The 16,087-nt window shown below is 50.5% G+C and overlaps 1 protein-coding gene across 2 annotated transcripts; it reads right to left on the reverse strand.

Annotated features, from left to right (window-relative positions):
• Positions 1 to 143: 143 nt before the first annotated feature.
• Positions 144 to 15,599, reverse strand: fgf12a (fibroblast growth factor 12a). 2 transcript variants are annotated; one of them, XM_084706732.1, is made up of 6 exons: positions 15,404 to 15,599; positions 14,417 to 14,464; positions 10,112 to 10,222; positions 4,585 to 4,688; positions 870 to 1,068; positions 144 to 763 (listed from the first exon to the last, which is right to left on the reverse strand). In XM_084706732.1, exons 1-6 carry the CDS (start codon positions 15,597 to 15,599, stop codon positions 645 to 647), a joined length of 777 nt encoding a protein of 258 aa, XP_084562858.1. In that variant the 3' UTR covers positions 144 to 644. The 2 variants fall into 2 exon arrangements, with proteins under 2 accessions (XP_084562858.1, XP_084562859.1); XM_084706733.1 differs by lacking the exon at positions 14,417 to 14,464.
• Between the last annotated feature and the right edge of the window lie 488 nt (positions 15,600 to 16,087).

Genomic DNA, 16,087 nt, shown 5'->3' on the forward strand with positions numbered 1-16,087 from the left:
AACTCTAAACACCCTCTCTTTTCCTCACAACTACTCCTCCTCCTATCACCCCTCTCCTTCCTCCCCCCTACTCTCCTCCTCCTATCACCCCTCTCCTTCCTCCCCCCTACTCTCCTCCCCCTTCCCTCCTCTCCTCCCCCCTTTTCTCCCTCTCTTTCAGATCATTGGTGAGGCAGAGCCAATCATAACTCCCTAGATGTGCAGCAAGACGAGGTAACCATGACATGTGAGGATGGTGCTGTAGAAACATGACAATCAGCAGAAACACAGTCACCATCCACAGTAGAGGGATTAACCCTTTAAAGTGTGGGAGTGACTAAGTATTCAGACAGATCAAGTTGTGAAAAGGGAAGAGGATTTTTCACAGCATAACTTGGAGACGATAGATACAGTATTAGTGAAGGACAGTCCATCTTTCCTGTCTTTTTTGTTGTAGTCACAGCTTTTTAAATGTTTTTAGTTTTTGCATAAAACGTGGTGGTTGTCGTCGTCGAGTCCTGATAGGTAACCTAGGTAACCTGGGTAACCTGGGTTCTCCTCATGTCTTCACAGGCAAGAGTTCAGTTTTGTATTGTCGTCGTTCAAAACCCACCAATCGGAGGCTGTGTGTGGGCGGGGTCAGGGTGTAGGCCCCTTTCCCTCTGCTATGTGGAGTCTTGATTGACAGCTTTTCCACCGTTCATGGTGGGCGGAGTACCAGAGCACTTCCTGGATCTCTGTTTCTCCTCGATCTCATGGAGGGAGGGTTCCCTGTACATACACACTGAGGGGGGACATATAAACACAGTAAGTCATGGAGGGAGGGTTCCCTGTACATACACACTCTCTCACACACACACCCTGCCACACACACACCCTGCCACACACACCTTCGATGGGTCTGGGGACGAAGTGTGAGGATGGCTTGGTCTTCTTGACGCGGTTCCCCTTCATGACCTGTCCCTCCTTGGTGAGGCCCAGGAACCAGGCGCGGCCCGACTCCTGCTGGCGGTACACCGTGGACGAGTAGATCACGTAGTAGTTCTCAAACACAGACTCCTTAAACTTACACTCAGGGGTGAACATCTCCTGCAGGACACACACACTTACAGTGTTGATGATCGATCACAAGGTAGTAGTTCTCAAACACAGACTCCTTCAAATTCACACTCCATACACACACTACACACACACGTAAATGCACATGTAGTGAGCAGTGTTGGTTGATGTGTGCATTAGTGAAATAGTTTATTTGAATTCACAGAGGGCACTCTGTTGTGTGTGTGTATTAATCAGTGTCTCCTTCTTGTGACTGACAGCTCAATTCTGTTCACCCCTTGAGGTCTGTGGGGGGGTTAGGGAGGGAGGTGAAATATGGAAACTGAAAGAAAGACAGAAATGATGTGTGTGTGTGTGAGAGAGAGAGAGAGAGAGAGAGAGAGAGAGAGAGAGGAAGAAAGATAATAAATGAGGGAGAAGGAAGGCTGGAGAGGGGAGAGGGAGGAGCGAGAGAGGAGGAGGGAGAGAGGAGAGTGTGAGAGAGTTACAGAGCAAGAGGGAGAGAGGAGGAGAGAGGGAGGAGAGTGAGAGGGTGTGACTGCTCATTTATAACACAGCGGTGTCCCAAGGTGTGAAGGACTTTGTGTGTGTGGATGTGGTTGTGTGTGTGGATGTGGTTGTGTGTGTGTGTGGACAGGTTTATCTGGGCATGTTGACACCATGCCAGGAGGCAGACGTCTCTCTCGGTTTTGGGGGTCAGGTCACACACACACACATGCATACACCCACGCCTGGCAGGTGATGAGGGGTCAACAACCTCTACACTGTCCTCTCTACTGCACACACGCACACACCACACACACACTGGTTTCTGCTTCACTGAGTTCTGAATAACAAAGATATTGTCCAGGGACAAGTGTGTAGGCTGGAAACATATGAACTACTGTCAATAATTCACACACATCTACAGGTGTGTAATGTAATGTGTAGGAATATGTACCAAGCTTTAAGTCATACAACACTCCCCCCCCTCCAGTTCTCTCTCCATCCCCCCTGCCCCCCCCCCCCAGCAGGAGGGATTATTATTCTAGAGGGAATCTGCTGGAGAGCGTCTAGACAGCTGCTTTACCTTGTCAGAAGGATGACCCTTAACGAGGACACACACACTGTCTCTCTCTCTCTCTCTCCCTTCTAGAGAGGCCTTTAGGAAACTGTCAGGAGAAGCAGGACCAAATACTTCAGATGCTCCCCTAACCCTAACCCTAACCTGTTTCACACATACACACCTTCTCTCTTACACGCACACATTCAAAACATTTGTGTGCAGGTGGTCCCTTTCATCTTTTTCTCACTACGTCCTCGCCGCCCCCCTATCCACCCCCCTCCTCCTCCCCCTATCCACCCCCCTCTTCCTCCCCCTCTCCCTCCCTTCTCCTCCGCCTATCCACCCCCTCTTCCTCCCCCTCTCCCTCCCTTCTCCTCCCCCTCTCCCTCCCTTCTCCTCCCCCTATCCACCCCCTCTTCCTCCCCCTCTCCCTCCCTTCTCCTCCCCCTCTCCCTCCCTTCTCCTCCCCCTATCCACCCCCACACACGGCAGCAGAGCTATAGGAGCAGAGAACATCTTCAACTGCAGAGTGACAGAGTCACAGGACTAGCAAGGCGCGTGTGTTTGTGCGTGTGCGTGTGAGTGCGTGTGTGCGTGTGTGCGTGTGTGTGTGTGTGAGTGTGTGAGTGTGTGTGTGTGTGCAGCCTGTCCTGTAGTTAAAGATAGATGTGGAGCCGTGCTGCTAAGTAGGTCACACTGAAGACTCTCCTTCAGAGAGAAGCACAGGAGATGAGACACACTCCTCATCCTCCTCCTCCTCCTCAACTTCATCATCATCATCATCATCATCGTTTTCAAAATGACACAGTCGTAATCATCGTGTACGTATCTTCATCCTCCACCTCTATGTCCCAGCACCATCATCAGGCTCTGCTCTGCAGGCACCACCATCACCATGCATATGGTGTGGGATGCTCTGCAGACAGTCATGGTTACTGAGCAGGAATGTTTAGGTGGTGTGTTGAGTGAGAAAGGAGAGTTGGAAAGTGAGAGAGGGGGAGGAGAGAGGGAAAAGGGTTGGAGGGAGATAGAGAGAGAGAGAGTGAGAGAGTGAGAGTGGGAGGAGAGGGAAAAGGGTTGGAGGGAGATAGAGAGAGGGAGCATTGAGAAAGTATTTGATGTTTCAAGGCAGTTATGAAACTCAGCCATCCTATGCAGAATAACTGATGTAGAGCTGCTGGTTTGAATCTTCTGAAGTCTGGAGGACTCAGGACAGAGAGAGAGAGAGAGAGAGAGAGAGAGAGAGAGAGAGAGAGAGAGAGAGAGAGAGAGAGAGAGAGAGAGAGAGAGAGAGAGAGAGATGGAGGATTGGGTCAGAGGAGGGAGGTAGAGGAGGGAGGTAGAGGAGAGAGATAGAACTCTATATCAAGAGAGATAGAAATAGAAAGATAGAGAGTTTGGGTCCTTTGAGAGACTGACTAGAGGAATCATCTGATAAATATTTGATTTATATTTTGGCTCTCAATGCTCTCTCTTTCTTTCTCTGTTAGGAAAGGTTGATTTACCCACAATGCACCTCTCTGACATGAAAATACTGATCTTTGCGTTCCAACTCTGAGTTACATAACATCTGTCTTTCAGGCTTCATCTACTCTCTCCTCATTTCAAATCTCTCTCTCCCCTTCTCTCCCTCCCTCTCTCCCCTTTCTCCCTCTCTCCCTCACCCCCTCTCCCTCTCTCTCTCCCTCGCCCCCTCCCTCTTCCTCTCTCCCTCACCCTCCCTCCTTCTCTCTCTCTCTCTCCCTCACCCCCTCTCCCTTTCTCTACCTCTCTCCCTCACCCCCTCTCCCTCTCTCTCTCTCCCTCACCCCCTCTCTCTCTCGCTCTCCCTCCCTCTTCCTCTCTCCCTCACCCCCTCTCCCTCTCTCTCTCGTTCTCCCTCGCCCTCCCTCCCTCTTCCTCTCTCCCTCACCCCCTCTCTCTCTCCCTCGCCCTCCCTCCCTCTCCCTCTCTCCCTCACCCCCTCTCCCTCTCTCTCTCCCGTTGCTAACAGCAATAGCTATGACGTCTCCCCTGCCCACACGTTCACTTACTTATTGAACCAAACATCCTCATCCTCATCAGCCTAACCACAGTTAGGGTTAGAACACAATGAAGATGAAGACAAAACAGCTGCAGGAGTGCTACCCCTACACACCCAGGCACTGAAAGCAGGTCCTTAACCCCAGTTTATAATCTCACATTCCTTTCATCGTTACCCCTCAACCTCATATCTTAACCCTACAACCCTTCATCATAATCTCTCAACCCCAGATTATAAAACCACAACCCTATACAACCCTTATAATACACAACCATGGATTATTATCCGTCAACCCTATATTCTAATCCGTCAACCCTAGATTGTAATCCCAGCAAGAGAAGGAACCATAGTCAGATGCTGGATCTCAGTCTGCTGTGTAGCGACGTTGTACAAACACAGAGAGCACCACCTGTTCATTTACACACACACACACGCACACACACACACACACACACAGGCAGAGGGTCCAGAGTCTTACTGAGCTGTAGAGGAAGCCCTCTCCGTTCATGCCGATGTAGAGTCCTGCCTTCACCCCCTGGATGGCCACCACTCTCAGCCCCACGGGGATCAGGTTAAACATAGCTGCAGGGGAGGAGGAGGGGTTCATATTAATGCATCACTGACATCACTGTGCGTTGGAGGAGGTCAAATATTTAGACAGACTAGGATGATGTCCAGGTGAAGGCTACATGTTTGTTCTGGTCTGGGATCAGATGCTGGCGGCTCACATGGCGACCGAAGGGTTAGGGTCAGTAGGGGGGGGTTTGAGCCAGGGGGAGGGGGGAGGTTTCTGCATAATGTAACAGCGTCACGGTGCCCAGGCTGGTCTCTAGGCTGGTCTCCAGGCTGGTCTCCAGGCTGTACTCTCCAGACTGGTCTCTAGGCTGGTCTCCAGGCTGGTCTCCAGGTTGGTCTCCAGGTTGGTCTCCAGGCTGGTCTCCAGGCTGGTCTCCAGGTTGGTCTCTAGGCTGGTCTCCAGGCTGTACTCTCCAGGCTGGTCTCCAGGCTGGTCTCTAGGCTGGTCTCTAGGCTGGTCTCCAGTCTGGTCTCTAGGTTGGTCTCCAGTCTGGTCTCTAGGCTGGTCTCCAGTCTGGTCTCTAGGTTGGTCTCCAGGCTGGTCTCCAGGCTGGTCTCCAGGGTGGTCTCCAGGCTGTACTCTCCAGGCTGGTCTCTAGGCTGGTCTCCAGTCTGGTCTCTAGGCTGGTCTCCAGTCTGGTCTCTAGGTTGGTCTCCAGGCTGGTCTCCAGGCTGGTCTCCAGGGTGGTCTCCAGGCTGTACTCTCCAGGCTGGTCTCTAGGCTGGTCTCTAGGTTGGTCTCCAGGCTGGTCTCTAGGCTAGTCTCCAGGTTGGTCTCTAGGCTGGTCTCTAGGCTGGTCTCTAGGTTGGTCTCCAGGCTGGTCTCTAGGCTAGTCTCCAGGTTGGTCTCTAGGCTGGTCTCCAGGCTGGTCTCTAGGTTGGTCTCTAGGCTGGTCTCCAGAGAGGATGCAAGCAGATGGAGCCAACAGGCAAGGGAGAAGTGTTGACACCAGTGTCACACATCAGCAGATCTCATTTCACTCAATACAGGAGATATCGACCTGCAGTTCTCTGCTCTTCATCCCCATCCTTTCTCTCCTCCTCAACTCTCCCTACCCCTCTATCTCTACCTCTCTCTCTACCCCTCTATCTCTACCTCTCTCCCTACCCCTCTATCTCTACCTCTCTCTCTACCCCTCTATCTCTACCTCTCTCTCTACCCCTCTATCTCTACCTCTCTCCCTACCCCTCTATCTCTACCTCTCTCTCTACCCCTCTATCTCTACCTCTCTCTCTACCCCTCTATCTCTACCTCTCTCTCTACCCCTCTATCTCTACCTCTCTCTCTACCTCTATTTCTCTCTCTACCTCATCAACTCTCTCTACTTCTCTCCCTCTCTTTCTCTCTCTCTACATCTCTCTCCTCATCAACTCTCTCTACCTCTGTCCCTCTCTTTCTCTCTCTACCTTTTTCTCTCTCTCTACCTCTCTCTCTTTACCGCTCTTTCTCTCTACCCCTCTCTACCCCTCTCTCCAGCTCTCTCCAGCTCTCTCCAGCTCTCTCCAGCTCTCTACCCCTCTCTACCCCTCTCTACCCCTCTCTACCCCTCTCTCCATCTTTCTATCTTTCTCCATTCCTACTTTTCTCTCAGTGAGATTAGAGCAGGTAAATACAGCCGGCAATTACTTAGCAACAATCACCTAACAACAATCATGGATGGAATTAAACATGTGTGTGATTAAACAAGAGATTAAAGAATATAGCTGAGATTAAACATGAGATTAAACACGATAGCTGAGATTAAACATGATATTAAACACGATAGCTGAGATTAAACATGAGATGTAAAGGGTAGATGGAGCCAGGGCAGTGATGGATGGGGCAGGACGTTTCAAGGTAACACTTTCCTGAGCAGGAATGAGAAAATGCAATACATCATAACCTCCCAGAGGACACAAACACACACACACTCACACACACATTTGTTTGTAAGGAGACCAGTTAAGGTGTCAGTTGATGAACTATGTTATTGGTCTACAGATACTCTGAAGGATCCCATTGGTCTACAAGTCACCTATGGAGAATAAATGATTCCTGCTGTTGCCGTATTGGTGTCACAGGTTGTGAGGGTGTGTTGAAGTGATCAGTTATTCTACTAATCAGTTGTTGTGAGCAATAAGGCAGCCAGCGAGGGGCTGCAACAGCATGCTGTCCATACCTGCCCTGCCACTCGGTCTGAATAGAGATCAATCTCTCTCTCTCTCTCTCTCTCTCTCTCTCTCTCTCTCTCTCTCTCTCTCTCTCTCTCTCTCTCTCTCTCTCTCTCTCTGTCTTTCTCCATCCATCTTTTTCCATATGTCACTCTCTTCATCTCTCCATCCACCTTTCTCTGTCCACCTTTCTCTCCATCTCCCTCTTCACTTATCTCCACCTTTCTCTCCACTGCATCTATCTATCCATCTCTCCACCTCTCTCTCTATCTCTATCTCTCCACCTCTCTCTATGCCTCTCTCTCTCTGTCTCTCTCTCCCTGTCTTGTCATCCTCAGTTTTCATCTGTTTGTGTGGAGAATGATTCACGCTACAAAGGGAGACATGAAAAATATATTTTTAGTTTCTATTTCCTGAATTATTTACAGCAGGTTCTAGCACTGCTGCCCCTCTCGGCATCAGGGCTGTTGGAGCCAGAGACTAGCTTAGTGCTTGAGATGTTCTCCAACAGGGATGTGAGGGGGTTCTAGTGGTGGAACACTGAGGGCCTCATTTGCTAACATTGCGACCGCAGTTTAATCTGCGCTTTGCCTAACCGCAAGTAGCGCGAGGTGTATTTCCGTATTTTGCGTAGTATTTATTAAACCAGATCCTCGTCGGGCAATCAGCGCCCATTAGTGTTAATTAGCGCGGGAGAAATCGCCTGCATGTTACTGCCACCATGGGTGTTTCAAGGAAAAGAAAAAGAAGGTTCAGCGAACAGGAGATAGAAATATTGGTTCACAAAGTTACAGCAAACATGAACATGTTACAAGGAAGAAATACACCTCTCCTCCCATCTCTTTGCTGCACACACCCACTTTCCCTTATACCCTCCCAGCAGCGGTAATCTGCGTTTTTACTCAAGTGCACTGCCTTTGTAAATACGGTTTTATGTCTTTACCCGCTATTTTACGCCTGAAATTGGCGCAATCCTTTTTGCAAATGAGCCACTGAGAGTTCTACTGGTCAGAGAGAGACACTGGACTGTTCTGGAACAATCGTCTGATACTGGGATGTGCGTGTGTCTGTGTGTGTTTTGTAAGAGCTAAATTGATTCTGATTGATTCGACTCCAAAGCGCCTCTTTCAATGGGGAACATCGTGATCAGGGGTCACACACATTCACACAAACAGAGGCAGTGGCAGCTCTAGGGATCTATCAGAGCTGTCTCTACACGCACACACACATAGCTGGAGGGTCTGATAGGGATCTATCAAAGCTGTCCTCTACTGCTGTTCTGCTGTCCTAGTAACATCACACACCTGACATCCCAAACTGTCACCCAGCATCACACCTGGACCCTCGGAAACATCCACCAGACCAACAGACCTCAGCAGAACTTTGAGACCTGGGTCCAAGATTCTCCAGGGATCTCCAGGGTTCTCCAGGCAGGTGTTCCAAGTGAAGCATGGGTTCATACCAGATGTTTCTAAGTTTGAATGGAGACTGATATGATATGTTATTGCTTACCTTCCCTGGACCTGCTCTGCCTCCTAACCAGCATAATGAATGAGGTGTCTGCCATATCCACACACACACACACACACACACACACACACACACACTCAATCACACACATCCACACACTCACTCACACACATCCATTTACATTAAGATATTTCGCAGACGCTCTAATCCAGAGTAATTTTCAGTACAGGAACATTACCCCCGAGGCAAGTAGGGTAAAGTACCTTGCCCAAGGACACAACGTCATTTGGCACGCCCGGGAATCTAACCGGTAACCTTCAGATTACTAGCCCGATTCCCTAACCGCTCAGACTCCCTCACACACACATCCACACACACACGCAGCACAGTGGGGCAGAATTAAACACTGCTTCAACCCATGTACCTCAGCTGTTTAGTCACGCTAACATTGTTAATGAAAATCCCTTCCACTTTCGCTAGCTGTTAATGAGTTCATTAAACCTGTGATGTCTCACACAGCCCTACTTGATGACCAGGAACAACCAGCCCTACAATAACAAGGTCTCTCTTCCCAATGTCACAGTGTACATCCAATCACATATCAGTACTGGGATCTACATCCAATCATAACATCACCTTTCATGTTAGGTCTGTCTGTGCACACATCTCTATAAGTTGATTAAGTTTGTCAGCTTCATCATCAGCATTATTCAAACACACCAGAGATGACTCCAGGCCACCCTGGAAGAGTACAGAGATGACTCATGGCTTGAATGTTGCATGCTGGGATTGAACATGCTAGCAAGTAAAGTGATGACTCATGATAAAAATACTGGTGGTGTTTGAATCTCTCTCTAGTCAAGCCAACAGGTTGAGTCCTTCCAGGCATCCCAGAGCGTGGAGCAGCAGAACAGGTTGAGTCCTTCCAGGCATCCCAGAGCGTGGAGCAGCAGAACAGGTTGAGTCCTTCCAGGCATCCCAGAGCGTGGAGCAGCAGAACAGGTTGAGTCCTTCCAGGCATCCCAGAGCGTGGAGCAGCAGAACAGGTTGAGTCCTTCCAGGCATCCCAGAGCGTGGAGCAGCAGAACAGGTTGAGTCCTTCCAGGCATCCCAGAGCGTGGAGCAGCAGAACAGGTTAAGTCCTTCCAGGCATCCCAGAGCGTGGAGCAGCAGAACAGGTTGAGTCCTTCCAGGCATCCCAGAGCGTGGAGCAGCAGAACAGGTTGAGTCCTTCCAGGCATCCCAGAGCGTTGAGCAGCAGGCTTGGATGAACCAGCCAGGTGGACACAGCCCTTCCCACCGCCGGTGATGTCACGAGAACTGCAGGTCTTCTCCACCCCCGCCCAACTGCATGATGGGAAATTACCAGCTGATAGGGGAGTTGAAATCGTCCGGCTTCGGGACAGGTTTATGATTCCTCCCCTTGTCCAGATTCAGAGGTAGTTGAGAAGGGTCTCACGGTCACAATGTTGTTTGGAGATGTAGTGAACAATGCTACATTCTGGGAGTTGTAGTGTACTAACCGTAGTTGTTGGGAGTTGTAATGTACAGTACACTGTTGCATTGTGGGAGTTGTAGTATGTTACTCATTAATTACTAAGCTGCTGGGTGCAGTGTTGCATGATGGAAGTTGTAGTGAGTTACTCACTTGTTACTGAGAGCTGTTGTGTACAGCGTTGCATTCTGGGAGTTGTAGTTACCAGTTAGTGATAGCTGTTGTGTACAGTGTTGCATGCTGGGAGTTGTAGTTACTAGTTAGTGATCGCTGTTGTGTACAGTGTTGCATGCTGGGAGTTGTAGTTACTCACTGGTGTCGGTGTTATCGTCCTTGCTGCCATCGATGGTCCCGTCTGCCTGCATCTGGAGGTAATATCCCTGCTGGCTGAACAGTCTGGTGACTATACCCTTCAGCTGAGGCTCTGCAACACAAGACCCACACGCCCCACACCCACCACCAAGTCAGACCACACCCCCTGGCAAAACACCACACCCACTCAGCAACAGGCCACATCCCCTCAGCAACAGACCACTCCCCCTTAGCAACAGGCCACACACCCTCAGCAACAGCCTTCACACCCCTGATTACTTCCTGTCCGTCAACCAGGTGCACAGGGAGGACAGGTATGGTAAGGTGGGACCAGATGTGGACACTTCCTCTGGAGAGCGCCCCCAGCTGGAGGTGGGTGGAACTACAGTCACTAGTATGAGAGGGTTGATGTACAGTGAGCCGGTCTTTGTTGTGAAATAAACTTAGACAGGGTGATAAATCGCCTCAACGCAAAGTGCTTCTCTGTACATCATCCTGCTTAGTACACGGCTACTGTAAAGAAATTATGAATTTGACACAAAATACCGCTTCCTCTAAAAAAAACTGTTAGGTCAAAACTGTGTCTTATAGCAAGGTCTGTTGTTCAGAAACCAACAGATTGTAGAATGCTGTAATTGACCAATCAGAATCCAGTCTTCATCAAAGCCGTGTAATAATAACTTAAATAACTAAAGAATATGATAGAGCAGGGCTGTCCAAACCTGATCCAGGAAATCTACCTTCTGCTAGGTGTCTCTCCAGGAGATCTACCCTCTGCTAGGTGTCTCTCCAGGAGATCTACCCTCTGTTAGGTGTCTCTCCAGGAGATATACCCTCTGCTAGGTGTTTCTCCTGGAGATCTACCCTCTGTTAGGTGTCTCTCCAGGAGATCTTCCCTCTGCTAGGTGTCTCTCCAGGAGCAGATCAGACAGGGACCATAGGGAGTCTATGAAGTTTTAAATGGGACAGGAGACTGGGAAGGGTGTGATGTGTCTGGACAGGGCCAGGTCAGGGTCAGGGGGTCTGGGCAGGGCCAGGTCTGAAGGTGCAGGTCACAGTGGGGGGCCCAAAGCTGGTTCACGCTCTGCTCAATATGTTGGGACTAAATGAAATGCTAACCTGCAGCTGCACAAATCACCATATGACACTTGCTTTTTTGGTTTTGTTTAATGTCACTTTTCTGTGTGTCGTTCTGACCTGTGTTTTCTGTGTTCTTGCCGAAGTTCTCCTCGGGCTCTCAGGTGTAACTGATGGAACTTTGATCCTGTTAGTGTGGTTTATAGACTGTAGGACTTGTTGTAGAACTGGACCAGTTGTAGAACAAAATTTGAAAACATTTTTTTTATTTGTTTTGGATGAACCATGCTAGCAAAATGTAGTAATCCGTTTTTAATTAAGTTTCCAAATTGCTGGGGGTGGGCGGTATTAGGGTTGGGGGCGTGTGGAAGGTTGGGAAAGTTGGGTGTTCAGACTGGTGCGCTCTTTGGAAAACTGGACCAGACTTCTGACAACTAGGCCCAATCAAAACTGAACCAGGTAAGTTATAACTGGACCAAACCATTGAAAACTGGACTGGACCAGGACCAGTCAAGAGTGGATGGTACCAATGCAAACGGGATCAACACAGACCTTCAGGAGGGAGTAAGGGATTAGGAAGTTACCATGGAAACTCTATCTAGCCTGGGGCTAAATAGTGTGGGGGGGGGGTGGGGGGGGGGCTGTGCCCAGGGCTAGGCTGTGAGCAGGGGCTGTGTGAGGTTGAGTCTGGAGGAATGCTTCTCTAACCCTCTGATCCAGGATCTGAGAGCCCTTCACACTCATGCTGAAGGATCCTTTGATTGGTGGATTGAGGGTTTTAACAGCCCTCCGGAGATAGAAGGGATCGATGCTCTCCTTGTCTTGGACTGTGGGTGTCTGGGCTTTGAGGAAGACTGCAGTCCAGGACTGTCTGAATGGACAGACGGGATATCAACTCACGCGGGAAAAGAAAAATGTTCCAGGTGACCCGGATAGGAAACCAAGGTTGTACATTATCCAAAGCAGTGTACATAGGGGGATTTGAACCGAGGACCTCTTGGTATGTAACAAAACGCTTCACCACCAAGAAATAACATAACTTCAACATTTAGATATTTTTTGTCTCTGAACATGCCAGATTTGGTGGTGAGGGATGGAGAGGTGTGTGGTGTGGAGGCGTGTCTGCAGGGAGGGGTCAGGGTGTGGAGGCGTGTCTGCAGGGAGGGGTCAGGGTGTGGAGGCGTGTCTGCAAGGAGGGGTCAGGGTGTGGAGGCGTGTCTGCAGGGAGGGGTCAGGGTGTGGAGGCGTGTCTGCAGGGAGGGGTCAGGGTGTGGAGGCGTGTCTGCAGGGAGGGGTCAGGGTGTGGAGGCGTGTCTGCAAGGAGGGGTCGGGGTGTGGAGGCGTGTCTGCAGGTAGAGGTCAGGGTGTGGAGGCGTGTCTGCAAGGAGGGGTCAGGGTGTGGAGGCGTGTCTGCAGGGAGGGGTCAGGGTGTGGAGGCGTGTCTGCAGGGAGGGGTCAGGGTGTGGAGGCGTGTCTGCAGGGAGGGGTCGGGGTGTGGAGGCGTGTCTGCAGGGAGGGGTCAGGGTGTGGAGGCGTGTCTGCAGGGAGGGGTCAGGGTGTGGAGGCGTGTCTCCAGGACAGCTGTCTCTCATCAATAACCTTCATTAAATTAGCAGTGACTGGAAAGTCTGCATCAGAACATCATTACAGTAATCTTCTCTCTGCCTTTGTTCTTGTGCTTGGCACACAGCGCCGTCCTTGGATGAATCTGATAGGTTCTCCAGAGACTCTTTGCTTCCTTTGTTTTGGGGCGGACTGATGTTCTAGTCAGGAGGAGCAGAAGGAGACTGTGGATGTGCCTGGATGGTGGATTGATCATCTCACAGAGAACGTCCAGGCAACACGCCTTGGAACCTTGGAACCTTGGATCCTTGGAACCTTGGAACCTTGGAACCTTGGAACCTTGGAACCTTGGAACCTTGGAACCTTGGAACCTTAGAATTTACCACTCTGGAATCTGAATTGTGGAAGGGTTCAGTGGAATGCTGAGGGGAGAGTTGTGTTGCCCGTATCTGCCTCCCCCACTGACCTCACATCCCTCTACTGTACATCACCACCACCATCAATCCTCCAGTCATTCTGCCTGCAGGGGCCTGGCCATCAATCCAATCGGCCACATCCATCACCACCTGGGAGAGCTGAGAGTGGGGGTGGAGCTGGGGCGTGGGGCTGGGGCTGGGGAGAGGGGTGAGGGGTGATGGTGGTGGGGATGGTGATGGAGGTCTGGAGGGATGTGGACCTACTAAATCACAGCAGTTAACTGCATCTCTATAAATACAGCTTGAACGTGAGCTTAGTGTTCTCTGACAGCCCAGTGAAGATGATACCATCTGTGTGTGTGTGTGTGTGTGTGTGTGTGTGTGTGACACAGAGGAGCAGGTAACATTGACAGGTGTTGGTATGATCATGGAATGCTGAATGATCACCTTCACTGATACAGTCCACAGTGGTCACGCATGGTACACACACACACAAATACACACACACAAACACACACACAGGAAAAGCAGTGCTCCACATGTTAAACAGCACGCATTGAGACACTGGAGGAACCCAACCAGAACGAGAGTAAAAACTGATCAAACACACATGGAACAGACACCAGCTCAGGGAGAGGGAGAGGGAGAGAGAGAGAGAGAGAGAGAGAGAGAGAGAGAGAGAGAGAGAGAGAGAGAAGAGAGAGAGAGAGAGAGAGAGAGAGAGAGAGAGAGAGAGAGAGAGAGAGAGAGAGAGAGAGAGAGAGAGAGAGAGAGAGAGAGAGAGAGAGAGAGAGAGAGAGAGAGAGAGAGAGAGAGAGAAGAGAAGAGAAGAGAAGAGAAGAGAAGAGAAGAGAAGAGAAGAGAAGAGAAGAGAAGAGAAGAGAAGAGAAGAGAAGAGAAGAGAAGAGAAAAGAGGAGTTACTGTTGTCTCTTCCAGAAAAAAAACAGGAAAAGAGTAGAAGAAGAAATCAGATCAAAGCACAGTGTGGAAACAGAGCAGCAGGAAGTGACATCATCGGACACAGGAAGCACCCACAGTCCCTCCCCCAAACCCTACCCCTCCAACTCTCTTCATTCCCCAACAACAACCATTCCTCCTCTCTTTCTCCCCCTCCCTCCCTCCCTCCCCCCTCCCTCCCTCCCTCCCTCCCTCCCTCCCCCCTCCCCTCCCCCTGCAGTGGGCGTCAACATGGGCGCGAGATGGTGGTGGAGACGGAGGAGACAGCACAGATGGAGGCTGGACTACTGACCTAGCCTGCAGCCCTTACGTGGGACCAGGGGAGCGCTGGAGGGCGCGTCTTACGGGGACAGAAGGAAAAACAAGCTTTTAGCAGACACAATCTCTCACACACGCTCTGCTGGCAGAATGGCACGAACATCAGAAGATTACAGGGTTGGGTTGACCTGGTGGGTGAGAGAGAGACTGGCTGGCTGGCTGGCTGGCTGACTGACTTTCTACCTGCTTACCTGTCTGCCATATGCTTGCTTACATGTCTGTCTGTCTGTTTGTCTGCCTGTGTCTGTCTGTCTGTCTGTTTGTCTGCCTGTGTCTGTCTGTCTGTCTGTTTGTCTGTTGCCTGAAACACACACTCCATACACACTCTTACACACTTACACATTTCATACACACACCTCATACACACACCTCATACACACACCTCATACACACACCTCATACACACACCTCACACACACACCTCATACACACACCACACACACCTCACACACATACACACACCTCACACACGCTGTCTTCATCTTCTACTGCACTGCGGGGAACTTTGCTTCTGTCTCTTTCTGCTTCTCTGTTCAATTATTTAAACCTTCAACTTGGCAGAAGAAGAGGACACGTAAAAATAGCAGGGTGGAATTTATGTAAATATATTCATATTAATTGCTGTCATGACAATGTCCAGCCTTTGACTGTATATATGTCTGTGATGGTGCCGGGGTATCCATCCATCACTGGGATTGACAGCAATATAACATTAATATCGGTCACGTCACAACATGTATATTATGTTGGACCCCGGATGCCGCGGGAGGCCCGCGCTGCTGTGTCGTGCGGGTGGATCTCGACAGACAACACGTGAGCCATGGAACAGGTGGAATTTTCGCATCGCGTGCTCCCAGTCGCCGCGGAGAAATTCTATCTTCTCCAGCAGCGTGATACGAAGCCTCTGCGCTAGCGCCTCAGCTCGCTCGCGGGGCGGGGGAAGGGGGGGGGGGGGACTGACCTGGTCGCCGCCGAACGGGTCTTTTCTTCCCACTGCAGAAACGGACTTTGCTGAAGACCCCTAAAAAATGGCGCTCACATATTGAACGCGGGTCCTTGCTGGGGCTCGGGCGCCGTTTAGAAGTGGACACTCTGTCACTGTTCGACTCTCGCGCCTGGCGTTTCTGACGGATCAGGGAGCTGGCGATTGCAGCCATCTCCCCCGCGGGCGAGCCGAACCGACCACAATCCCGGTGCCGTCAGACAGGAGTAGTGCGGTTTCTTTGCGCAAATATATTAGGAAATAAATAGATGTAAAACAACCTTAAATCCCAAACGACTTTAATTTGGTCCAGGATGAGCGTCAGCCAAATGTCTTTCTGTTCCCTTTAGAAAATCCACCGCGCGCATCGTTGCTCCGCAGAGAGCCTCCTCCGGGGTAACGACAGCAGGTAGCCGCGAGGTCCTGACAGGCAGCACATCTAACGGACAATGGCCGTTATCTCAAAAAGCATCTGTCGTTACTAACACAAAAAATACTGCTAATCTAGGAACGTTCAACAGTGCAACACAGTTGGTTCCTCTGCCAGGGAGCGTGCGCGCGTGCTTCAGGTATTCCAGGTGGACAGCGCCGCCGCGTCTCACAGTGCGCGCGGTATGATCCTTGCAGACCTGGGTTGTCCGTGACTGGCTCTCCACAGACAAA

Source organism: Hypomesus nipponensis, chromosome 10, assembly GCF_054491055.1.
Source record: "Hypomesus nipponensis isolate SF chromosome 10, ASM5449105v1, whole genome shotgun sequence".
Lineage (NCBI taxonomy): Eukaryota > Metazoa > Chordata > Actinopteri > Osmeriformes > Osmeridae > Hypomesus > Hypomesus nipponensis.

Bases quoted from the DNA above. Each gene is read 5' to 3' on its own strand.
- fgf12a (XM_084706732.1), bottom strand. From the start codon at position 15,599: ATGGCTGCAATCGCCAGCTCCCTGATCCGTCAGAAACGCCAGGCGCGA. The intron at 10,223-14,416 runs GTCAGTAGTCCA...CTTGTGTTGCAG, and splicing joins ACGTAAGGGCTGCAGGCTAG to AGCCTCAGCTGAAGGGTATA. The intron at 4,689-10,111 runs GTGAGTAACTAC...CCTCCCCTGCAG, and splicing joins GGACGATAACACCGACACCA to CTATGTTTAACCTGATCCCC.